General features: G+C 59.3%; 3 protein-coding genes and 1 long non-coding RNA gene across 4 annotated transcripts; 3 read left to right on the forward strand and 1 right to left on the reverse strand.

Annotated features, from left to right (window-relative positions):
• Positions 1-3,935: 3,935 nt before the first annotated feature.
• LOC119702799 (C-type lectin domain family 2 member D2-like) lies at positions 3,936-6,100 on the forward strand. Its single transcript, XM_038141421.1, has 5 exons — positions 3,936-4,644; positions 5,024-5,122; positions 5,225-5,406; positions 5,607-5,707; positions 5,798-6,100. The coding sequence occupies exons 1-5, from the start codon at positions 3,951-3,953 to the stop codon at positions 5,910-5,912; spliced, it is 1,191 nt and encodes a 396-aa protein (XP_037997349.1). The 5' UTR covers positions 3,936-3,950; the 3' UTR covers positions 5,913-6,100.
• Positions 6,101-6,792: 692 nt separating this feature from the next.
• Positions 6,793-8,074, reverse strand: LOC119702839. Its single transcript, XR_005257461.1, has 2 exons — positions 7,979-8,074; positions 6,793-7,541 (listed from the first exon to the last, which is right to left on the reverse strand). It is a non-coding gene; the product is annotated as an uncharacterized LOC119702839 (long non-coding RNA).
• Positions 8,075-9,220: 1,146 nt separating this feature from the next.
• On the forward strand, positions 9,221-19,676 carry LOC119702819 (C-type lectin domain family 2 member D-like). The gene is made up of 6 exons (XM_038141452.1): positions 9,221-9,277; positions 17,475-17,860; positions 18,238-18,333; positions 18,437-18,618; positions 18,819-18,919; positions 19,010-19,676. Exons 2-6 carry the CDS (start codon positions 17,542-17,544, stop codon positions 19,122-19,124), a joined length of 813 nt encoding a protein of 270 aa, XP_037997380.1. The 5' UTR covers positions 9,221-9,277; positions 17,475-17,541; the 3' UTR covers positions 19,125-19,676.
• Positions 10,947-12,707, forward strand: LOC119702818 (C-type lectin domain family 2 member D-like). The gene is made up of 5 exons (XM_038141451.1): positions 10,947-11,280; positions 11,660-11,758; positions 11,861-12,042; positions 12,243-12,343; positions 12,434-12,707. The coding sequence occupies exons 1-5, from the start codon at positions 10,962-10,964 to the stop codon at positions 12,546-12,548; spliced, it is 816 nt and encodes a 271-aa protein (XP_037997379.1). The 5' UTR covers positions 10,947-10,961; the 3' UTR covers positions 12,549-12,707.
• Positions 19,677-22,860: the final 3,184 nt, after the last annotated feature.

Here is a 22,860-nt window from a genome sequence, read left to right on the forward strand (position 1 = left end):
ACAAGGCAATGACACCTTATGAACAATGCCTGTTCTAAAAATCAGTGAATCCCCGTGATGGGAGCAATGGATCAGCAGGAACCGCCTCAGGAATTTGGGACAATATTCTTGCAGCATTCATGTGTCCACAGCAGTGAAACTCTGAACAGCTCCCAGTGGGTAACAGCATCCTGCAGAACAAGCAGCCACTGTCCTGTGTTAGCTGTGGGAGAGAAAACAGAAGAGATCCCAGTGACTGATCCTGTTGGGCAGTGCAGCTCTGACACCTGTGGGAGCTGGGAGAGGATCGAGGGCTCAGCAAACTGTGTCTGCTTCTGTCCAACAGCAGGTGTTTATCAGTGCTTCATCGCTGCTGCTTCAGTTGGACCTGTCTTATCTCTAGAAGAAAATAACTACATCTTGCAATGTAGACAAACATATCTAAACAAAATTAACTCAGGACTTCAAATTAATTGCATTGTAATTCACTGTTACATCAGTAGTATTAGAGGTACACTTAAAAGAACCTAAAGCTGACCTCTCCAATGCTGAATAAAAATAGATCTTATAAAACTGGAACAGAACATGAAATGGCTTAAAGTGAAGAAGACTGAAACTTGACCTCGTCCAAGCTCAGCAACGCTCAAACCTGACAGAAATCGACCTTGACATAAATGACTCTTAACAAAAATGACTCCACAGGGCAATAAAACATAGCACTACTCAGATCTAACTTTGCTTAATCTTACCTGTAGCGTTTTGCCCGGGGGGTTTTGAGCTGATCTGATGAACTCTCAACCCCTCAACACTACACCCCAGAATAGCTCAGCTTTCATCGGGAGGCATAAAAGGAGCAGGAGGCTGATGTGACAGCGTCAGGAACAAAATAGGTTTAATAAAGGCAAAACAACAAACTCAAAGCGATCCAGGTGCCACAAGCTTGTGCTCCTGGTAAAGACACCTCACAAAAGCGATTTGGCTTCTTTGTTCTGTGCTTTTCTACTCAATGGCCCAGGCGGGACCTTTTGGCTTATGGCCAATGAGCTGTCCCCAAACTTGAGGTGAAGTCCCAAGGTCCTATCGGTGACTTTTCTACCGGATCACTGGGAGAAACTTCTGGGCTCTTTCCTTTTGGGGGACAGAGGAAGGTTCTGTCTCTCTGTCCATAGGGGGCACATTCCTACACCAACATTAAATCGTATTCAAATAAAACAGAACCCAACTAACAATCTATATCCTTAAAAGCTCTGGGTACTACAAAATGTAACTTATTCTGCTGTTGATTAATACCAAAAGGCACTGAGAATATTAATAAGGCAGGGTTGAAATAATGGCATGATGGATTAACTGGAGGGATTAGAGAAGTGTGACAAATACGTTGACCCTATGCAATTTAACATTGAGAAAAACTCATGGTAGGCGCAAATTTTATGGAACCATAAATTTACTAAGACCTTTCAAAGAGCAATTTTACCAAGAGAAACAACAACGCAGAATTTGGAAACCTGTCCAACAAACCGGGAGCTTCTCAAGATTGTATTTAGTGTAATGGCATATGGGAAATGTTATCAGCATTTCTATTCAAGAAGTTAGATCGGGTTGTGCTGCACATAAAGATAATGACAATAATAATAATAATGAGGCACTGCATTTACCGCTTTGAATCTCTCCAGTAACAATTCTCAGAGGAATCAGAGTTCACGAAAAGCAGAAGATGAACGTTAGAAAAGAATTTCAGCACATTTTTACGGCATTCTAACACAGGGAGCGTGCGGTTTCAGTAAGCAGGGGCAGGCAGAGCCCTTCGGGCAGATGCCCCGGGGGGCAGGGAGGTGGCCCGGGGGCAGCCGGAGCCGCCGCGCCGGGCACAGCCGAGCCCCGGGAGCGGGGAGAGCGCCGGCGGCAGCGAGGGGCGGCTGCGAGCGGGGAAAGCCGAGCCCCGGGAGCGGGGAGAGCGCCGGCGGCAGCGAGGGGCGGCTGCGAGCGGGGAAAGCCGAGCCCCGGGAGCGGGGAGAGCGCCGGCGGCAGCGAGGGGCGGCTGCGAGCGGGGAAAGCCGAGCCCCGGGAGCGGGGAGAGCGCCGGCGGCAGCGAGGGGCGGCTGCGAGCGGGGAAAGCCGAGCTGCGAGCGGCCCGGGGCTCGGGATGGGCCGGGGCAGCCCCGCGCGGGCCGTTCCGACACCCACAGCGGGTTTGCGTCGCGCTCAGCCCAGCCACAGGGACTCGGATTCCGATCCCCTGATCGGATGCCCGGGGGCAGTGACGCCCAGCGCGAGGCGCCCGAGCGGTGACACCACCGATCCCGGGACAGGCAGCGGGGAGCGCCGGGAGACGGGCACGACGGCCGCGCCTCAAAACAGCGCTCCCGGTCCGCCGTCGGACCGCGCGTGGGTGCTTGTCCGCCCGCTGGTTGCGCAACACAGCCAAAATCCCTCCCACTCTGACTTCCCTATATAAACTGCCGCTTCCCGGGCCGTGCTCACAGTTCGGTCGGCGCCGGAGCGGTGGTGGAAGCGGCAGCAGCAGCAGCACCAGCACTAGCAGCACCAGCACCAGCAGCACCAGCAGCACCAGCAGCACCAGCAGCACCAGCACCAGCAGCACCAGCAGCACCAGCACCCGGCGCGGCGGCTGCGGAGATCGGAGGCGGCTCCAGCCCAGGTGCGACCCGTGATCGGTTGTGCCCCAGCTCGGGGCTCGCTGCGGGCGGAGGGGATCGCAGTGAGGGGCGGGGGGGTTCTGGCAAGTTCCTTGTGCCGGGTGCCCCCGTTCGCAGGCAGGGAGCCCCAGCGGCCGTGCCGGCGCCTGGGGTGGCCGCGCTGCAAGGCGGCGGGGCAGGGAATGTGGGGCACGATGGTCAGCAGCCCGGGGCTGCTGCTTCTCGGCCCTGGGCAGGCGGACTCCGAGCCGCAGCTGCCCTGGGCCAGCAGCAGGCGGCAGCTCCCGGTGCAGGGGCGCGGCCGCCGCGAGCTGAGCCGTGCCAGCCGTAGAGCCTGGCCGAGCGCGGCCGGCGGCGGGAACGGCGGGGCCCGCACTTTCGGACAGGGCGGGGTCCGGTCCGCGCGGCGGGAGCGATGTCCGATGAGGACGGCGGGGTACGGTCGGACCGCGCCGGTGGCGGGTTCGGGTGAGCGGGGCCGCGCGTTGGCGTGCGGTCAGGGAGGCGCGCCCAGGCGCAGTTGGAGAGGCACAGAGCGCTTCTGCTGGCCCCGGGCACCTGGCCCGGCCCAGCCCAAGAATCCCTGCCATCATTCCCTGCACCATTCCCGGCCCCACGGCGGCTCCGGCTCCGCGGGCAGGCGGCTCCAGGAGCTCCGAGTGGGCAAAATGGGAGCGAGGGAGAGGAGGCAGCTGCTGCCAGCGGGTGAAATGTCTTTGCTGCCGGCTGGCAGGGAGAGGAGCAGGGAGAAAGTGGTGCCAAGGAAAGGGCAGAGAAAGAGGGACAAGGCTGGAGCGGTGGAAGGCAGCGGGGATGGCCATGGGGCAGGCGGGCATTTTGCTTTCCAGCTCTGTGGGAGGAAACCAAGAGCTGTCAAATCCCTGCAGGAAAAGAGGGCAGAAATAGCAGGTGGTGGCAATCGCTGACAATTTGGATTCATTTGATCTGCCTGACCTGCAAAGGCCAACAAACACCGAGCCCAGGCGGATGCCTGCCACGGCCCGCGTTTCGATGTGTCTTGCCCTGTCCCTCCCCTGGCTGCAGCCGCCGCCTGTTGAGAGCCCCAGAAGCCGCTTGCCAGGGGCTGCTGTTCTTCAGCAGCTTTTCTGGCGTTAGGCGCTTTTTCTTAGCGCAGTTTTTTCGGGACAGAGAAAAACCCCTGTCGGCCTCGGGCGCGCCGCGTCCGTCAGCTCCCGGCTCCGATCGCATCTTCGGGCCGAGCGGCCCGGCAGATACTGGGGCCGGTCTCACCTCCCTGCGGCCGTCCCGCCAGATATTTTCCCGCGATTGATCCCCTAAGGATCGGCTTCCCAGATGTTGAATGGAATCCCCCAGCGGCCGGCTCCTTACCAGCGATCTGCTCTCCTTGGCGGCCGGCAGGCGAGCTCCCCGCGCCAAAAGCTCTCCCACAGCCTCGGCTCAAACCCGCGGCGGCAGCGGCCGTGCCCGCTGTGTGTGCCCGGGAGCGGAGCGGCGGCGGCAGCGGAGCCCGGCGAGGCGGCTGCAGAGCCCCAGGGGCCGGGGCTGCGGGGACAGCGCAGCCGGAGCTGCCACCGCCCTGCCGAGCCTCGGGCTCCCGCAGGGCCGGCAGCAGCACTGACCGCTCATCGTGTCCCTTGCAGGATACCTTCACCTGGGTGTAAAGCTGCTCCCGAGGCCGAGCTCCCAAAGGCTTTGCCAGCGCTCCTGATGCCGCCGGGGAAAGCTGCTATTTGTTCCACGCCGAGAGATGTCGGCTGTGAGAAGGAGGAGAGTGATGTCTGCTCCATTCAAGTAGAGAATGAGCCCCCGCATCTCCAGGACGGACCGGCAGCCGGGGTTCCACTCTTGCCTGAGGCACAAGAAGCCACTCGGCACAAGCAGGGGGATGCCCCTTGTGAGCGCGCAGTGAGTGAAGATGTGGAGAGTGGATTCTGCAGCAGGGATGGGAGTGTGAGGGAGCCCCTGGCTGCCCAGGGCACATCAGCAACCGGCAACGAACACAAAAGGGACCTCAGAAGATTCCTGGGTGAGTGCAGGGCCGCCCCTGGGGCCTCTAGGGTGGGGCCAGGGTCCCCTCCCAAGGGCAGGGCTGGCAGGTGTGTGGCTGTTTCCCGAGGTGTGGAAGAGGCCTGGTGCTCTGCTGGGCCCCATCAGTGGCTGGCAGCAAGAGCCCCAGCTGCCCCCAAGGCTGTGCAGCTCTCCTGCTGCAGCCTGTGCCCACAGCTGTGTCCCTGGCTGTGGCCAGAGCTGTGTCCCTGGCCGTGCCCAGGCTCTGGGCTCTCTGGCTGCCAGCTGAGCGAGGGCCACACTGGCTGAGGGCTCCCTGCTGTGCTCCCTGGGCAGGGGCTGAGCAGATTGCAGGGCCGGCTCTGCTTCTGGCAGCCAGCAGCTCTTTCCTGCTCCAGGTGAACGGCTCAGGCGCCATCCCGAGGGCACGGCGCTGCTGATCCTGCTGCTGCTGCTGCTGCTGCTGGCTCTGCTGGTGGCCTTGGCTGTGCTGGCAGGTAAGGCAGGGGCAGCAGCCTGGGCCCAGCCCCTCGGGGCAGAGCGGGCTCCCTGCTCCCTGCAGAGGGCAATGCTCAGACCTTCTCCTCTTGCCCCTGCAGCTCCGCAGGCTCCAGTGACAGCTGCCACTCCACAGTGTGTTCTGGGCTGTCCCTTTGACTGGATTGGGCACAAGGGGGTCTGCTACTACTTCTCAAGGGATTACGGCACCTGGGAGCAGGGTCAGGAACGCTGCTCCGAGCTGAACGCCTCCCTGGCCATTGCCAAGGATGAGGAGGCCATGGTGAGTGAGGGGCTGCGGGCGGTGCGGGCTGGCTGAGGGCAGCCTGGGGGTGCTCCTGGGCCGGGCTCGGGGCTCGTAGGGCTGGGGGTGCAGCCCCGGGCCGGGGCCTTGCAGGGAAGGAGCCCCGGCGTGCGGGGGCAGCCCCGGGCACGTGTCCCCCCGAGGGGCCGGGGCAGCTGCCACTCCTCTCTCCCGGGCAGGATTTGCTCTTCCGCCTCCGCGGGAACGGCGATTACTGGCTCGGGCTGCGCAGACGGGGCCAGCGCCTGCACTGGGGGGACGGCAGCAGCTACAGCTCCCGGTGAGTGCCGGGGAGCCGGGCAGGGCCTGGCCGGACAGGGGCACAAGGTGTTCCCCTGGCAGCCAGCGCTGCCTCTGCTCCTCCCTGCAGGGTTCCTGTCCTCGGCAATTCCGACTGCGTGTACCTGGCTGAGAAGAAATTCAGGAGTGTGATGTGCTCAAATCCACAGCCGTATGTCTGCAGCAAGGCCCAAGCTCCCCTGTGACGGGGGCTGCAGAAAGGAGCTTCTCCACGCTGGGCAGTGCCAGCTTCCCCTCTCAGCGCAGCCCAGGGCTGTCCTTCCTCAGCTGCACCCTGTGCCTTGCACTGCCTCTCAGGGTCACCTCAGTGCCTGTCCATGCCCAGAGCCAGCGCTGGGCTGGGGCTGCAAAGGAAACGTCTCTGCAATCCATCCTGCCACCCATGCTGCCTGCAGGGAGTGCAGTGCCCTCATGGCGCAACAAGCTCAAATGTGTCCATGCTTACCTTAAAAACAGATCCAGCTGTCCTATTGTCAGAGGGTCAAATTGCCAAGCCTAAGAGACTTGAAGAGAGCTTTGAGGCAGAAAACATCTGGGTTTGTTGGCCATTTTCCAACCAGGTCCAGCCAGGGCCCGGCCAGAGCCCAGACCCTCACTGGGAGGGTCTCCCTCACACACCCTAAAAGCAAGTCTGTCAGTAACAGCAGCTGTGAGATGCCCCAAGCACAGCAAACTGCTGGAGTGCTCCTGTGGGAATTCCTGGGCTGTGTCTGATTGCCACGGAGCAGAAGCAGCCTTGCCCTCAGCAGCTCACAGCCCTGTCCCACAAGGATGTGCCACAAAAGGGGCGGCAAAGAGCACAGGAGCCTCAGCTCAGGTGAGGCTTTGGACAGAGCCCAGGGATCTCATCCTGGAGCTCTGAAACCACAGGAAACCATGAGCCAGCCCTGGGCCGAGGCCCAGCAGCGCTGCTGGAACAAGAGAAGGGACTCCAGGCTGAGCAGGCAGTGCAGGGAAGGGCTGCAGACAGCCTGTTCAAAGAGATGCACCTGCAGCTGGAGAGCAAACCAGACAGAGCCCACAGGGACACGTGTCTTGTAGACAGTCACACAAAGACACGCCAAAGATTGTGAAAAGCCAGTTATAAACAAGGCAATGACACCTTATGAACAATGCCTGTTCTAAAAATCAGTGAATCCCCGTGATGGGAGCAATGGATCAGCAGGAACCGCCTCAGGAATTTGGGACAATATTCTTGCAGCATTCATGTGTCCACAGCAGTGAAACTCTGAACAGCTCCAGTGGGTAACAGCATCCTGCAGAACAAGCAGCCACTGTCCTGTGTTAGCTGTGGGAGAGAAAACAGAAGAGATCCCAGTGACTGATCCTGTTGGGCAGTGCAGCTCTGACACCTGTGGGAGCTGGGAGAGGATCGAGGGCTCAGCAAACTGTGTCTGCTTCTGTCCAACAGCAGGTGTTTATCAGTGCTTCATCGCTGCTGCTTCAGTTGGACCTGTCTTATCTCTAGAAGAAAACAACTACATCTTGCAATGTAGACAAACATATCTAAACAAAATTAACGTAGGAATTGAAATTAATTGCAGTGTAATTCACTGTTACATCAGTAGTATTAGAGGTACACTTAAAAGAACCTAAAGCTGACCTCTCCAATGCTGAATAAAAATAGATCTTATAAAACTGGAACAGAACATGAAATGGCTTAAAGTGAAGAAGACTGAAACTTGACCTCGTCCAAGCTCAGCAACGCTCAAACCTGACAGAAATCGACCTTGACATAAATGACTCTTAACAAAAATGACTCCACAGGGCAATAAAACATAGCATTACTCAGATCTAACTTTGCTTAATCTTACCTGTAGCGTTTTGCCCGGGGGGTTTTGAGCTGATCTGATGAACTCTCAACCCCTCAACACTACACCCCAGAATAGCTCAGCTTTCATCGGGAGGCATAAAAGGAGCAGGAGGCTGATGTGACAGCGTCAGGAACAAAATAGGTTTAATAAAGGCAAAACAACAAACTCAAAGCGATCCAGGTGCCACAAGCTTGTGCTCCTGGTAAAGACACCTCACAAAAGCGATTTGGCTTCTTTGTTCTGTGCTTTTCTACTCAATGGCCCAGGCGGGACCTTTTGGCTTATGGCCAATTAGCTGTCCCCAAACTTGAGGTGAAGTCCCAAGGTCCTATCGGTGACTTTTCTACCGGATCACTGGGAGAAACTTCTGGGCTCTTTCCTTTTGGGGGACAGAGGAAGGTTCTGTCTCTCTGTCCATAGGGGGCACATTCCTACACCAACATTAAATCGTATTCAAATAAAACAGAACCCAACTAACAATCTATATCCTTAAAAGCTCTGGGTACTACAAAATGTAACTTATTCTGCTGTTGATTAATACCAAAAGGCACTGAGAATATTAATAAGGCAGGGTTGAAATAATGGCATGATGGATTTACTGGAGGGATTAAAGAAGTGTGACAAATACGTTGACCCTATGCAATATAACACTGAGAAAAACTCATGGTTGTTGCAAATTTTATGGAACCATAAATTTACTAAGACCTTTCAAAGAGCAATTTTACCAAGAGAAACAACAACGCAGAATTTGGAAACCTGTCCAACAAACCGGGAGCTTCTCAAGATTGTATTTAGTGTAATGGCATATGGGAAATGTTATCAGCATTTCTATTCAAGAAGTTAGATCGGGTTGTGCTGCACATAAAGATAATGACAATAATAATAATAATGAGGCACTGCATTTACCGCTTTGAATCTCTCCAGTAACAATTTTCAGAGGAATCAGAGTTCACGAAAAGCAGAAGATGAACGTTAGAAAAGAATTTCAGCACATTTTTACGGCATTCTAACACAGGGAGCGTGCGGTTTCAGTAAGCAGGGGCAGGCAGAGCCCTTCGGGCAGATGCCCCGGGGGGCAGGGAGGTGGCCCGGGGGCAGCCGGAGCCGCCGCGCCGGGCACAGCCGAGCCCCGGGAGCGGGGAGAGCGCCGGCGGCAGCGAGGGGCGGCTGCGAGCGGGGAAAGCCGAGCTGCGAGCGGCCCGGGGCTCGGGATGGGCCGGGGCAGCCCCGCGCGGGCCGTTCCGACACCCACAGCGGGTTTGCGTCGCGCTCAGCCCAGCCACAGGGACTCGGATTCCGATCCCCTGATCGGATGCCCGGGGGCAGTGACGCCCCGTGCGAGGCGCCCGAGCGGTGACACCACCGATCCCGGGACAGGCAGCGGGGAGCGCCGGGAGACGGGCACGACGGCCGCGCCTCAAAACAGCGCTCCCGGTCCGCCGTCGGACCGCGCGTGGGTGCTTGTCCGCCCGCTGGTTGCGCAACACAGCCAAAATCCCTCCCACTCTGACTTCCCTATATAAACTGCCGCTTCCCGGGCCGTGCTCACAGTTCGGTCGGCGCCGGAGCGGTGGTGGAAGCGGCAGCAGCAGCAGCACCAGCACTAGCAGCAGCAGCACCAGCAGCACCAGCAGCACCAGCAGCACCAGCAGCACCAGCAGCACCAGCAGCACCAGCACCAGCAGCACCAGCACCCGGCGCGGCGGCTGCGGAGATCGGAGGCGGCTCCAGCCCAGGTGCGACCCGTGATCGGTTGTGCCCCAGCTCGGGGCTCGCTGCGGGCGGAGGGGATCGCAGTGAGGGGCGGGGGGGTTCTGGCAAGTTCCTTGTGCCGGGTGCCCCCGTTCGCAGGCAGGGAGCCCCAGCGGCCGTGCCGGCGCCTGGGGTGGCCGCGCTGCAAGGCGGCGGGGCAGGGAATGTGGGGCACGATGGTCAGCAGCCCGGGGCTGCTGCTTCTCGGCCCTGGGCAGGCGGACTCCGAGCCGCAGCTGCCCTGGGCCAGCAGCAGGCGGCAGCTCCCGGTGCAGGGGCGCGGCCGCCGCGAGCTGAGCCGTGCCAGCCGTAGAGCCTGGCCGAGCGCGGCCGGCGGCGGGAACGGCGGGGCCCGCACTTTCGGACAGGGCGGGGTCCGGTCCGCGCGGCGGGAGCGATGTCCGATGAGGACGGCGGGGTACGGTCGGACCGCGCCGGTGGCGGGTTCGGGTGAGCGGGGCCGCGGGGCGGCGGGCAGGGAGGCGCGCCCAGGCGCAGTTGGAGAGGCACAGAGCGCTTCTGCTGGCCCCGGGCACCTGGCCCGGCCCAGCCCAAGAATCCCTGCCATCATTCCCTGCACCATTACCCGGCCCCACGGCGGCTCCGGCTCCGCGGGCAGGCGGCTCCAGGAGCTCCGATTGCGCAAAATGGGAGCGAGGGAGAGGAGGCAGCTGCTGCCAGCGGGTGAAATGTCTTTGCTGCCGGCTGGCAGGGAGAGGAGCAGGGAGAAAGTGGTGCCAAGGAAAGGGCAGAGAAAGAGGGACAAGGCTGGAGCGGTGGAAGGCGGCGGGGATGGCCATGGGGCAGGCGGGCATTTTGCTTTCCAGCTCTGTGGGAGGAAACCAAGAGCTGTCAAATCCCTGCAGGAAAAGAGGGCAGAAATAGCAGGTGGTGGCAATCGCTGACAATTTGGATTCATTTGATCTGCCTGACCTGCAAAGGCCAACAAACACCGAGCCCAGGCGGATGCCTGCCACGGCCCGCGTTTCGATGTGTCTTGCCCTGTCCCTCCCCTGGCTGCAGCCGCCGCCTGTTGAGAGCCCCAGAAGCCGCTTGCCAGGGGCTGCTGTTCTTCAGCAGCTTTTCTGGCGTTAGGCGCTTTTTCTTAGCGCAGTTTTTTCGGGACAGAGAAAAACCCCTGTCGGCCTCGGGCGCGCCGCGTCCGTCAGCTCCCGGCTCCGATCGCATCTTCGGGCCGAGCGGCCCGGCAGATACTGGGGCCGGTCTCACCTCCCTGCGGCCGTCCCGCCAGATATTTTCCCGCGATTGATCCCCTAAGGATCGGCTTCCCAGATGTTGAATGGAATCCCCCAGCGGCCGGCTCCTTACCAGCGATCTGCTCTCCTTGGCGGCCGGCAGGCGAGCTCCCCGCGCCAAAAGCTCTCCCACAGCCTCGGCTCAAACCCGCGGCGGCAGCGGCCGTGCCCGCTGTGTGTGCCCGGGAGCGGAGCGGCGGCGGCAGCGGAGCCCGGCGAGGCGGCTGCAGAGCCCCAGGGGCCGGGGCTGCGGGGACAGCGCAGCCGGAGCTGCCACCGCCCTGCCGAGACTCGGGCTCCCGCAGGGCCGGCAGCAGCACTGACCGCTCATCGTGTCCCTTGCAGGATACCTTCACCTGGGTGTAAAGCTGCTCCCGAGGCCGAGCTCCCAAAGGCTTTGCCAGCGCTCCTGATGCCGCCGGGGAAAGCTGCTATTTGTTCCACGCCGAGAGATGTCGGCTGTGAGAAGGAGGAGAGTGATGTCTGCTCCATTCAAGTAGAGAATGAGCCCCCGCATCTCCAGGACGGACCGGCAGCCGGGGTTCCACTCTTGCCTGAGGCACAAGAAGCCACTCGGCACAAGCAGGGGGATGCCCCTTGTGAGCGCGCAGTGAGTGAAGATGTGGAGAGTGGATTCTGCAGCAGGGATGGGAGTGTGAGGGAGCCCCTGGCTGCCCAGGGCACATCAGCAACCGGCAACGAACACAAAAGGGACCTCAGAAGATTCCTGGGTGAGTGCAGGGCCGCCCCTGGGGCCTCTAGGGTGGGGCCAGGGTCCCCTCCCAAGGGCAGGGCTGGCAGGTGTGTGGCTGTTTCCCGAGGTGTGGAAGAGGCCTGGTGCTCTGCTGGGCCCCATCAGTGGCTGGCAGCAAGAGCCCCAGCTGCCCCCAAGGCTGTGCAGCTCTCCTGCTGCAGCCTGTGCCCACAGCTGTGTCCCTGGCTGTGGCCAGAGCTGTGTCCCTGGCCGTGCCCAGGCTCTGGGCTCTCTGGCTGCCAGCTGAGCGAGGGCCACACTGGCTGAGGGCTCCCTGCTGTGCTCCCTGGGCAGGGGCTGAGCAGATTGCAGGGCCGGCTCTGCTTCTGGCAGCCAGCAGCTCTTTCCTGCTCCAGGTGAACGGCTCAGGCGCCATCCCGAGGGCACGGCGCTGCTGATCCTGCTGCTGCTGCTGCTGCTGCTGGCTCTGCTGGTGGCCTTGGCTGTGCTGGCAGGTAAGGCAGGGGCAGCAGCCTGGGCCCAGCCCCTCGGGGCAGAGCGGGCTCCCTGCTCCCTGCAGAGGGCAATGCTCAGACCTTCTCCTCTTGCCCCTGCAGCTCCGCAGGCTCCAGTGACAGCTGCCACTCCACAGTGTGTTCTGGGCTGTCCCTTTGACTGGATTGGGCACAAGGGGGTCTGCTACTACTTCTCAAGGGATTACGGCACCTGGGAGCAGGGTCAGGAACGCTGCTCCGAGCTGAACGCCTCCCTGGCCATTGCCAAGGATGAGGAGGCCATGGTGAGTGAGGGGCTGCGGGCGGTGCGGGCTGGCTGAGGGCAGCCTGGGGGTGCTCCTGGGCCGGGCTCGGGGCTCGTAGGGCTGGGGGTGCAGCCCCGGGCCGGGGCCTTGCAGGGAAGGAGCCCCGGCGTGCGGGGGCAGCCCCGGGCACGTGTCCCCCCGAGGGGCCGGGGCAGCTGCCACTCCTCTCTCCCGGGCAGGATTTGCTCTTCCGCCTCCGCGGGAACGGCGATTACTGGCTCGGGCTGCGCAGACGGGGCCAGCGCCTGCACTGGGGGGACGGCAGCAGCTACAGCTCCCGGTGAGTGCCGGGGAGCCGGGCAGGGCCTGGCCGGACAGGGGCACAAGGTGTTCCCCTGGCAGCCAGCGCTGCCTCTGCTCCTCCCTGCAGGGTTCCTGTCCTCGGCAATTCCGACTGCGTGTACCTGGCTGAGAAGAAATTCAGGAGTGTGATGTGCTCAAATCCACAGCCGTATGTCTGCAGCAAGGCCCAAGCTCCCCTGTGACGGGGGCTGCAGAAAGGAGCTTCTCCACGCTGGGCAGTGCCAGCTTCCCCTCTCAGCGCAGCCCAGGGCTGTCCTTCCTCAGCTGCACCCTGTGCCTTGCACTGCCTCTCAGGGTCACCTCAGTGCCTGTCCATGCCCAGAGCCAGCGCTGGGCTGGGGCTGCAAAGGAAACGTCTCTGCAATCCATCCTGCCACCCATGCTGCCTGCAGGGAGTGCAGTGCCCTCATGGCGCAACAAGCTCAAATGTGTCCATGCTTACCTTAAAAACAGATCCAGCTGTCCTATTGTCAGAGGGTCAAATTGCCAAGCCTAAGAGACTTGAAGAGAGCTTTGAGGCAGAAAACATCTGGGTTTGTTGGCCATTTTCCAACCAGGTCCAGCCAGGGCCCGGCCAGAGCCCAGACCCTCACTGGGAGGGTCTCCCTCACACACCCTAAAAGCAAGTCTGTCAGTAACAGCAGCTGTGAGATGCCCCAAGCACAGCAAACTGCTGGAGTGCTCCTGTGGGAATTCCTGGGCTGTGTCTGATTGCCACGGAGCAGAAGCAGCCTTGCCCTCAGCAGCTCACAGCCCTGTCCCACAAGGATGTGCCACAAAAGGGGCGGCAAAGAGCACAGGAGCCTCAGCTCAGGTGAGGCTTTGGACAGAGCCCAGGGATCTCATCCTGGAGCTCTGAAACCACAGGAAACCATGAGCCAGCCCTGGGCCGAGGCCCAGCAGCCCTGCTGGAACAAGAGAAGGGACTCCAGGCTGAGCAGGCAGTGCAGGGAAGGGCTGCAGACAGCCTGTTCAAAGAGATGCACCTGCAGCTGGAGAGCAAACCAGACAGAGCCCACAGGGACACGTGTCTTGTAGACAGTCACACAAAGACATGCCAAAGATTGTGAAAAGCCAGTTATAAACAAGGCAATGACACCTTATGAACAATGCCTGTTATAAAAATCAGTGAATCCCCGTGATGGGAGCAATGGATCAGCAGGAACCGCCTCAGGAATTTGGGACAATATTCTTGCAGCATTCATGTGTCCACAGCAGTGAAACTCTGAACAGCTCCAGTGGGTAACAGCATCCTGCAGAACAAGCAGCCACTGTCCTGTGTTAGCTGTGGGAGAGAAAACAGAAGAGATCCCAGTGACTGATCCTGTTGGGCAGTGCAGCTCTGACACCTGTGGGAGCTGGGAGAGGATCGAGGGCTCAGCAAACTGTGTCTGCTTCTGTCCAACAGCAGGTGTTTATCAGTGCTTCATCGCTGCTGCTTCAGTTGGACCTGTCTTATCTCTAGAAGAAAACAACTACATCTTGCAATGTAGACAAACATATCTAAACAAAATTAACTCAGGACTTCAAATTAATTGCATTGTAATTCACTGTTACATCAGTAGTATTAGAGGTACACTTAAAAGAACCTAAAGCTGACCTCTCCAATGCTGAATAAAAATAGATCTTATAAAACTGGAACAGAACATGAAATGGCTTAAAGTGAAGAAGACTGAAACTTGACCTCGTCCAAGCTCAGCAACGCTCAAACCTGACAGAAATCGACCTTGACATAAATGACTCTTAACAAAAATGACTCCACAGGGCAATAAAACATAGCATTACTCAGATCTAACTTTGCTTAATCTTACCTGTAGCGTTTTGCCCGGGGGGTTTTGAGCTGATCTGATGAACTCTCAACCCCTCAACACTACACCCCAGAATAGCTCAGCTTTCATCGGGAGGCATAAAAGGAGCAGGAGGCTGATGTGACAGCGTCAGGAACAAAATAGGTTTAATAAAGGCAAAACAACAAACTCAAAGCGATCCAGGTGCCACAAGCTTGTGCTCCTGGTAAAGACACCTCACAAAAGCGATTTGGCTTCTTTGTTCTGTGCTTTTCTACTCAATGGCCCAGGCGGGACCTTTTGGCTTATGGCCAATTAGCTGTCCCCAAACTTGAGGTGAAGTCCCAAGGTCCTATCGGTGACTTTTCTACCGGATCACTGGGAGAAACTTCTGGGCTCTTTCCTTTTGGGGGACAGAGGAAGGTTCTGTCTCTCTGTCCATAGGGGGCACATTCCTACACCAACATTAAATCGTATTCAAATAAAACAGAACCCAACTAACAATCTATATCCTTAAAAGCTCTGGGTACTACAAAATGTAACTTATTCTGCTGTTGATTAATACCAAAAGGCACTGAGAATATTAATAAGGCAGGGTTGAAATAATGGCATGATGGATTTACTGGAGGGATTAAAGAAGTGTGACAAATACGTTGACCCTATGCAATATAACACTGAGAAAAACTCATGGTTGTTGCAAATTTTATGGAACCATAAATTTACTAAGACCTTTCAAAGAGCAATTTTACCAAGAGAAACAACAACGCAGAATTTGGAAACCTGTCCAACAAACCGGGAGCTTCTCAAGATTGTATTTAGTGTAATGGCATATGGGAAATGTTATCAGCATTTCTATTCAAGAAGTTAGATCGGGTTGTGCTGCACATAAAGATAATGACAATAATAATAATAATGAGGCACTGCATTTACCGCTTTGAATCTCTCCAGTAACAATTCTCAGAGGAATCAGAGTTCACGAAAAGCAGAAGATGAACGTTAGAAAAGAATTTCAGCACATTTTTACGGCATTCTAACACAGGGAGCGTGCGGTTTCAGTAAGCAGGGGCAGGCAGAGCCCTTCGGGCAGATGCCCCGGGGGGCAGGGAGGTGGCCCGGGGGCAGCCGGAGCCGCCGCGCCGGGCACAGCCGAGCCCCGGGAGCGGGGAGAGCGCCGGCGGCAGCGAGGGGCGGCTGCGAGCGGGGAAAGCCGAGCTGCGAGCGGCCCGGGGCTCGGGATGGGCCGGGGCAGCCCCGCGCGGGCCGTTCCGACACCCACAGCGGGTTTGCGTCGCGCTCAGCCCAGCCACAGGGACTCGGATTCCGATCCCCTGATCGGATGCCCGGGGGCAGTGACGCCCCGTGCGAGGCGCCCGAGCGGTGACACCACCGATCCCGGGACAGGCAGCGGGGAGCGCCGGGAGACGGGCACGACGGCCGCGCCTCAAAACAGCGCTCCCGGTCCGCCGTCGGACCGCGCGTGGGTGCTTGTCCGCCCGCTGGTTGCGCAACACAGCCAAAATCCCTCCCACTCTGACTTCCCTATATAAACTGCCGCTTCCCGGGCCGTGCTCACAGTTCGGTCGGCGCCGGAGCGGTGGTGGAAGCGGCAGCAGCACCAGCACCAGCACCAGCAGCACCAGCACCAGCACCAGCAGCAGCACCCGGCGAGGCGGCGGCGGAGCTCGGAGGCGGCTCCAGCCCAGGTGCGACCCGTGATCGGTTGTGCCCCAGCTCGGGGCTCGCTGCGGGCGGAGGGGATCGCAGTGAGGGGGGGGAGGGGTTGTGGCGAGTTCCTTGTGCCGGGTGCCCCCGTTCGCAGGCAGGGAGCCCCAGCAGCCGTGCCGGCGCCCGGGGTGGCCGCGCTGCAAGGCGGCGGGGCAGGGAATGTGGGGCACGATGGTCAGCAGCCCGGGGCTGCTGCTTCTCGGCCCTGGGCAGGCGGACTCCGAGCCGCAGCTGCCCTGGGCCAGCAGCAGGCGGCAGCTCCCGGTGCAGGGGCGCGGCCGCCGCGAGCTGAGCCGTGCCAGCCGTAGAGCCTGGCCGAGCGCGGCCGGCGGCGGGAACGGCGGGGCCCGCACTTTCGGACAGGGCGGGGTCCGGTCCGCGCGGCGGGAGCGATGTCCGATGAGGACGGCGGGGTACGGTCGGACCGCGCCGGTGGCGGGTTCGGGTGAGCGGGGCCGCGGGGCGGCGGGCAGGGAGGCGCGCCCAGGCGCAGTTGGAGAGGCACAGAGCGCTTCTGCTGGCCCCGGGCACCTGGCCCGGCCCAGCCCAAGAATCCCTGCCATCATTCCCTGCACCATTACCCGGCCCCACGGCGGCTCCGGCTCCGCGGGCAGGCGGCTCCAGGAGCTCCGATTGCGCAAAATGGGAGCGAGGGAGAGGAGGCAGCTGCTGCCAGCGGGTGAAATGTCTTTGCTGCCGGCTGGCAGGGAGAGGAGCAGGGAGAAAGTGGTGCCAAGGAAAGGGCAGAGAAAGAGGGACAAGGCTGGAGCGGTGGAAGGCGGCGGCGATGGCCATGGGGCAGGCGGGCATTTTGCTTTCCAGCTCTGTGGGAGGAAACCAAGAGCTGTCAAATCCCTGCAGGAAAAGAGGGCAGAAATAGCAGGTGGTGGCAATCGCTGACAATTGGGATTCATTTGATCTGCCTGGACTGCAAAGGCCAACAAACACCGAGCCCAGGCGGATGCCTGCCACGGCCCGCGTTTCGATGTGTCTTGCCCTGTCCCTCCCCTGGCTGCAGCCGCCGCCTGTTGAGAGCCCCAGAAGCCGCTTGCCAGGGGCTGCTGTTCTTCAGCAGCTTTTCTGGCGTTGGGCGCTTTTTCTTAGCGCAGTTTTTTCGGGACAGAGAAAAACCCCTGTCGGCCTCGGGCGCGCCGCGTCCGTCAGCTCCCGGCTCCGATCGCATCTTCGGGCTGAGCAGCCCGGCAGATACTGGGGCCGGTCTCACCTCCCTGCGGCCGTCCCGCCAGATATTTTCCCGCGATTGATCCCCTAAGGATCGGCTTCCCAGATGTTGAATGGAATCCCCTAGCGGCCGGCTCCTTACCAGCGATCTGCTCTCCTTGGCGGCCGGCAGGCGAGCTCCCCGCGCCAAAAGCTCTCCCACAGCCTCGGCTCAAACCCGCGGCGGCAGCGGCCGTGCCCGCTGTGTGTGCCCGGGAGCGGAGCGGCGGCGGCAGCGGAGCCCGGCGAGGCGGCTGCAGAGCCCCAGGGGCCGGGGCTGCGGGGACAGCGCAGCCGGAGCTGCCACCGCCCTGCCGAGCCTCGGGCTGCCGCAGGGCCGGCACCAGCACTGACCGCTCATCGTGTCCCTTGCAGGATACCTTCACCGGGGTGTAAAGCTGCTCCCGAGGCCGAGCTCCCAAAGGCTTTACCTGCGCTCCTGATGCCGCCGTGGGAAGCTGCTATTTGTTCCACGCTGAGAGATGTCGGCTGTGAGCTGGAGGAGAGTGATGTCTGCTCCATTCAAGTTGAGAAGGAGCCCCCGCATCTCCAGGAGGGACCGGCAGCCGGGGTTCCGCACTTGCCTGGGGCACAAGAAGCCACTCGGCACAAGCAGGGGGATGCCCCTTGTGAGCGCGCAGTGAGTGAAGATGTGGAGAGTGGATTCTGCAGCAGGGATGGGAGTGTGAGGGAGCCCCTGGCTGCCCAGGGCACATCAGCAACCGGCAACGAACACAAAAGGGACCTCAGAAGATTCCTGGGTGAGTGCAGGGCCACCCCTGGGGCCTCTAGGGAGGGGCCAGTGTCCCCTCCCAAGGCCAGGGCTGGCAGGTGTGTGGCTGTTTCCCGAGGTGTGGACGAGGCCTGGTGCTCTGCTGGGCCCCATCAGTGGCTGGCAGCAAGAGCCCCAGCTGCCCCCAAGGCTGTGCAGCTCTCCTGCTGCAGCCTGTGCCCACAGCTGTGTCCCTGGCTGTGGCCAGAGCTGTGTCCCTGGCCGTGCCCAGGCTCTGGGCTCTCTGGCTGCCAGCTGAGCGAGGGCCACACTGGCTGAGGGCTCCTGCTGTGCTCCTGGGCAGGGGCTGAGCAGATTGCAGGGCCGGCTCTGCTTCTGGCAGCCAGCAGCTCTTTCCTGCTCCAGGTGAACGGCTCAGGCGCCATCCCGAGGGCACGGCGCTGCTGATCCTGCTGCTGCTGCTGCTGCTGGCTCTGCTGGTGGCCTTGGCTGTGCTGGCAGGTAAGGCAGGGGCAGCAGCCTGGGCCCAGCCCCTCGGGGCAGAGCGGGCTTCCCTGCTCCCTGCAGAGGGCAATGCTCAGACCTTCTCCTCTTGCCCCTGCAGCACCGCAGGCTCCAGTGACAGCTGCCACTCCACAGTGTGTTCTGGGCTGTCCCTTTGACTGGGTTGGGCACAAGGGGGTCTGCTACTACTTCTCAAGAGATTACGGCACCTGGGAGCAGGGTCAGGAACGCTGCTCCGAGCTCAACGCCTCCCTGGCCATTGCCAAGGATGAGGGGGCCATGGTGAGTGAGGGGCTGCGGGCGGTGCGGGCTGGCTGAGGGCAGCCTGGGGGTGCTCCTGGGCCGGGCTCGGGGCTCGTAGGGCTGGGGGTGCAGCCCCGGGCCGGGGCCTTGCAGGGAAGGAGCCCCGGCGTGCGGGGGCAGCCCCGGGCACGTGTCCCCCCGAGGGGCCGGGGCAGCTGCCACTCCTCTCTCCCGGGCAGGATTTGCTCTTCCGCCTCCGCGGGAACGGCGATTACTGGCTCGGGCTGCGCAGACGGGGCCAGCGCCTGCACTGGGGGGACGGCAGCAGCTACAGCTCCCGGTGAGTGCCGGGGAGCCGGGCAGGGCCTGGCCGGACAGGGGCACAAGGTGTTCCCCTGGCAGCCAGCGCTGCCTCTGCTCCTCCCTGCAGGGTTCCTGTCCTCGGTAATTCCGACTGCGTGTTCCTGGCTGAGAAGAAATTCAGGAGTGTGATGTGCTCAAATCCGCAGCCGTATGTCTGCAGCAAGGCCCAAGCTCCCCTGTGACGGGGGCTGCAGAAAGGACCTTCTCCACGCTGGGCAGTGCCAGCTTCCCCTCTCAGCCCAGCCCAGGGCTGTCCTTCCTCAGCTGCACCCTGTGCCTTGCACTGCCTCTCAGGGTCACCTCAGTGCCTGTCCATCCCCAGAGCCAGCGCTGGGCTGGGGCTGCAAAGGAAACGTCTCTGCAATCCATCCTGCCACCCATGCTGCCTGCAGGGAGTGCAGTGCCCTCATGGCACAACAAGCTGAGATGGGAAATCCAAATCGCCCTGGCCTCTTGGAAATCATCACAAACTGGCCTGAGTGTGACACTTTTGCACTTTTCTTGAAGAGGAAGAGGAGCAGCTGACACGTGCTGAGCAGGAGTCCCACTTCTGGCATCAGGCACCTGCCTGTGAAGAAGGCTCTGTCAGCTGCTGGCTCTGTCTTTCTCTCTCTCAGCTTTGGAGGAGGACGGTCAGAGCGGCTGCTTGGGGCAGGGAATTCGCTGTGGACTGCATTTGTGTTCTGTTTGGGGTTAATGCTCTGCTTGGTGGTGCTTGTTTGCTTTGTTTGTTTGCTTTTATAGAGAGTGTTAAAGAAGTTTTATTGTATTCTCACATCTTTGCCTGAGAGCCCCTTAATTTTGGAATTGTAATAACTCAGAGGCAAGGGCTTTACATTTTCCACTGCAAGGGAGGCTCCTGCCTTCCTTAGCAGATCCCTGTCTTTCCAAGGAAACAACCCCATCCCTCCATGCCACTGTGTGGGGAGGAGGAAGCGAGGGAACTGGGGACAAAGTGAAGCCCAGGAAGGAGAGAAGAGTGTGAGGAATGTCTGTTTTTAGGATTTGGCAGCCTACTGATTGCCTTGCTCTGGGTTGTTTGATAATAAATTCAGTCAGTTTCCCCAGTCCGGGCCTGTTGTGCCCAGGATGGGTGAGAGATCTCTGGCTGCCTTTCTGGAGAGCCCCGAGCCTTTGCTGCTGTGTTCTGTTGCCTGCCCCGGGGCAGCAGGAGAGGCACAGAGCGCTTCTGCTGGCCCCGGGCACCTGGCCCGGCCCAGCCCAAGAATCCCTGCCATCATTCCCTGCACCATTCCCGGCCCCACGGCGGCTCCGGCTCCGCGGGCAGGCGGCTCCAGGAGCTCCGAGTGGGCAAAATGGGAGCGAGGGAGAGGAGGCAGCTGCTGCCAGCGGGTGAAATGTCTTTGCTGCCGGCTGGCAGGGAGAGGAGCAGGGAGAAAGTGGTGCCAAGGAAAGGGCAGAGAAAGAGGGACAAGGCTGGAGCGGTGGAAGGCGGCGGGGATGGCCATGGGGCAGGCGGGCATTTTGCTTTCCAGCTCTGTGGCAGGAAAGCAGGAGCTGTCAAATCCCTGCAGGAAAAGAGGGGAGAAATGGCAGGTGGGGCAAATCTCTGACAATTGGGATTCATTTGATCTGCCTGACCTGCAAAGCTGACAGACCCTGAGCACTGCCAGCGTTGTGATGTGTCTTGCCCTGCCCCTCCCCTGGCTGCAGCAGCGCCTCTGGACACGGCCCCGGGTCTCTGAAGGAGCTGCCCCGAGGGACCATGGGGGCAGTGCTGGTTAAGAAGTGAGCCATGGAAAAGGGTGGGAAGTGTGAAGGGAATAAAATAGAATGGTCTAAGGAAAAACGGTAACAGAACTGCCCCAGGAATGGCCACCGACCGCTGTCACCAAAAGAGCTGCACTGAGGGACGGCCACACGATTCCATTTCCACACGGAACTGGTGGGACTTGCCTTCTCCTTTCTTAATAACCACCAGTGGTATTTCCAAGGCCAGCAGGTACACGCAGAGGTCCAGAATCATCAGTGAGAAAACGGGCTGTCATCAGCTGTGACAAACATGAGGAGGAGCACAGCAGCAGAAATACAGATTTCCCAGCTCCCTCCCAGGGAGAACAGTACCAGCACAGGGACAGACAATGCTGATCCAACATCCTTTCCCACTGGTCCCTGTGCTCAGCTGCAGGTAGCAGCCTTTAGGTAGTGCTCTTCAGTGGTTTTACCCCTGGAAATACTGCAGAGGGACGCAGAAGATTTACTAGCATATTAAAAAGAAGCTGAAAGACCAGGAAGGATGACATTTGGGATAGGGACAGAAGCAAATTCACACCTCATCTGACAGTTAAATATGGCTGCTGTGAGTATGCAGCAGGGAGGACAGCTAGATTAAACTAGAATATATTCCAAAACTATTTGGCCTTGTCACTGCAGCTAAGGTTAATAACCCTCACCAATTAAAAAAAAAAAGGAAATCTGGCCTGAACTAATGTGGATCATCATCCCTGCAGCCACTGGGTATCATGACTCCTTTTCCCCACCAAGCTACAAAGGCTTTCCTGGAAATCTCTCCTCTTCTGTTTCCCACCTGTAACAGTGCTCAAGTGGCCTGTGTGATCCCTCTGAGTGAACTGAGCTTTACCTTCACACCAGCTCTGCTCTTCCCTTCCCAGCCTCGTGCCCTGGGCAATTCCCATCTGGGAGCGTTGGCCTGCAGGAGGAGAGGCTCTGCTCCAAACACCCACACTCTGCAGCAGTACCCCACGATGGGATTTCTCCTGCCTGGACTGATCCCTTTGCTCCTCAGCTACAGCTGGAGCCCCGAAACCTGGCAGCTGCTGAGGACCCTTTGCCATGGCACGGCCCCACACAGCTGCCTGCCAGCCTGGCAGCACAGTGGGCACACGTTCCCAGCCCTGGCGTTGTTTCCATCCCGCTGCAAGGAGCCCAGCTGCTCCCCAGTGTTCCTGCAGGAATCCAGGCCCAGCTGGCTGTGGGCTTTGCAGGGGCTCTCCTGGGGCTAGGTGGGGCTGGCTGTGGGATTTGGGAGGGGGCCTGAGGTGTGGGGGTGTCTCTGGGAGTCCCGTTCTTTATCCCTCACATTTCCCATCCTTCTTCTGCTCATGCTTTGCACCCTTTTCTCCTCACCTTTCTAGAGCTTTCCTGCTTCTTAAACGTCACCTTTCACCATTATTACATCTCAATTTTGTAACTCTTCCCCCCTTTTTTCACTGCCCTATTTTCCCCCTTTTTTTGTCTCATTTGTTCCTGTTTTTTTCTGCCCTTCCCCCCCCCATTTTTTGCTGCCTTTTTTCCCCACGTTTTGTCCTTTTTATCTTCTGCCATTTTTGGCCTCCTGTTTTTGCTACCTTTTTTTCTTTTCTCACCCTTTTTCTACCAACTTTTCCCCCACCCTTTTTCTGTTGCTTTTTTTTTGCCGCCTTTTCTTTCCAGCTCTTTTTTTTGCCCCTCAATATAAACCCCTTTTATGTTGCAGTATTTTTTTGCCACCCTTTCTTTACAGCCCTTTTTTTTTGTTGCTTTTTTTTTTGCCACCTTTTCTTTCCAGCCCTTTTTTTGCCCCTCAATATAAATCCCTCAAATGATGGAAGCAGTGGGGCTTTCTACCAGTTCAAACCCTAAAACATAAGGCACAACAGAAGTTCCTTGTCAATTTAAACTGATTGATGATGAAAATTGAAGGCTTGCTCTCATTTCAAACCAATAAAATCCCATCATACAGGGCGTTCCCTGATGTGTTTCAGCAAGAGAATGGGGATTCCCCATCCACTGATAGCCCTGAAAGGATGGCAAGGCAGGGTTTCTTTCAATTGATACCCTTGCTAGTGCAGGTAAATGGGGATTCCCCCACTTTAAACACAGACAAGAAGGGAAAAATAACCAGTTAAACAACTTCAGAATACACTTGGACAGAAATCCATCGAAAGGGAACCACAC

The sequence above is a fragment of the Motacilla alba genome, chromosome 6, assembly GCF_015832195.1.
Source record: "Motacilla alba alba isolate MOTALB_02 chromosome 6, Motacilla_alba_V1.0_pri, whole genome shotgun sequence".
Classification (NCBI taxonomy): domain Eukaryota; kingdom Metazoa; phylum Chordata; class Aves; order Passeriformes; family Motacillidae; genus Motacilla; species Motacilla alba.

Coding starts and splice junctions, on each gene's coding strand:
- LOC119702799 (XM_038141421.1), top strand. CDS start 3,951: ATGTTGAATGGAATCCCCCAGCGGCCGGCTCCTTACCAGCGATCTGCT. Junction 5,123..5,224: donor GGCCTTGGCTGTGCTGGCAG/GTAAGGCAGGGG, acceptor TTGCCCCTGCAG/CTCCGCAGGCTCCAGTGACA. Junction 5,708..5,797: donor GGCAGCAGCTACAGCTCCCG/GTGAGTGCCGGG, acceptor TCCTCCCTGCAG/GGTTCCTGTCCTCGGCAATT.
- LOC119702818 (XM_038141451.1), top strand. CDS start 10,962: ATGCCGCCGGGGAAAGCTGCTATTTGTTCCACGCCGAGAGATGTCGGC. Junction 11,281..11,659: donor GGACCTCAGAAGATTCCTGG/GTGAGTGCAGGG, acceptor TTCCTGCTCCAG/GTGAACGGCTCAGGCGCCAT. Junction 12,344..12,433: donor GGCAGCAGCTACAGCTCCCG/GTGAGTGCCGGG, acceptor TCCTCCCTGCAG/GGTTCCTGTCCTCGGCAATT.
- LOC119702819 (XM_038141452.1), top strand. CDS start 17,542: ATGCCGCCGTGGGAAGCTGCTATTTGTTCCACGCTGAGAGATGTCGGC. Junction 18,334..18,436: donor GGCCTTGGCTGTGCTGGCAG/GTAAGGCAGGGG, acceptor TTGCCCCTGCAG/CACCGCAGGCTCCAGTGACA. Junction 18,619..18,818: donor CCAAGGATGAGGGGGCCATG/GTGAGTGAGGGG, acceptor TCTCCCGGGCAG/GATTTGCTCTTCCGCCTCCG.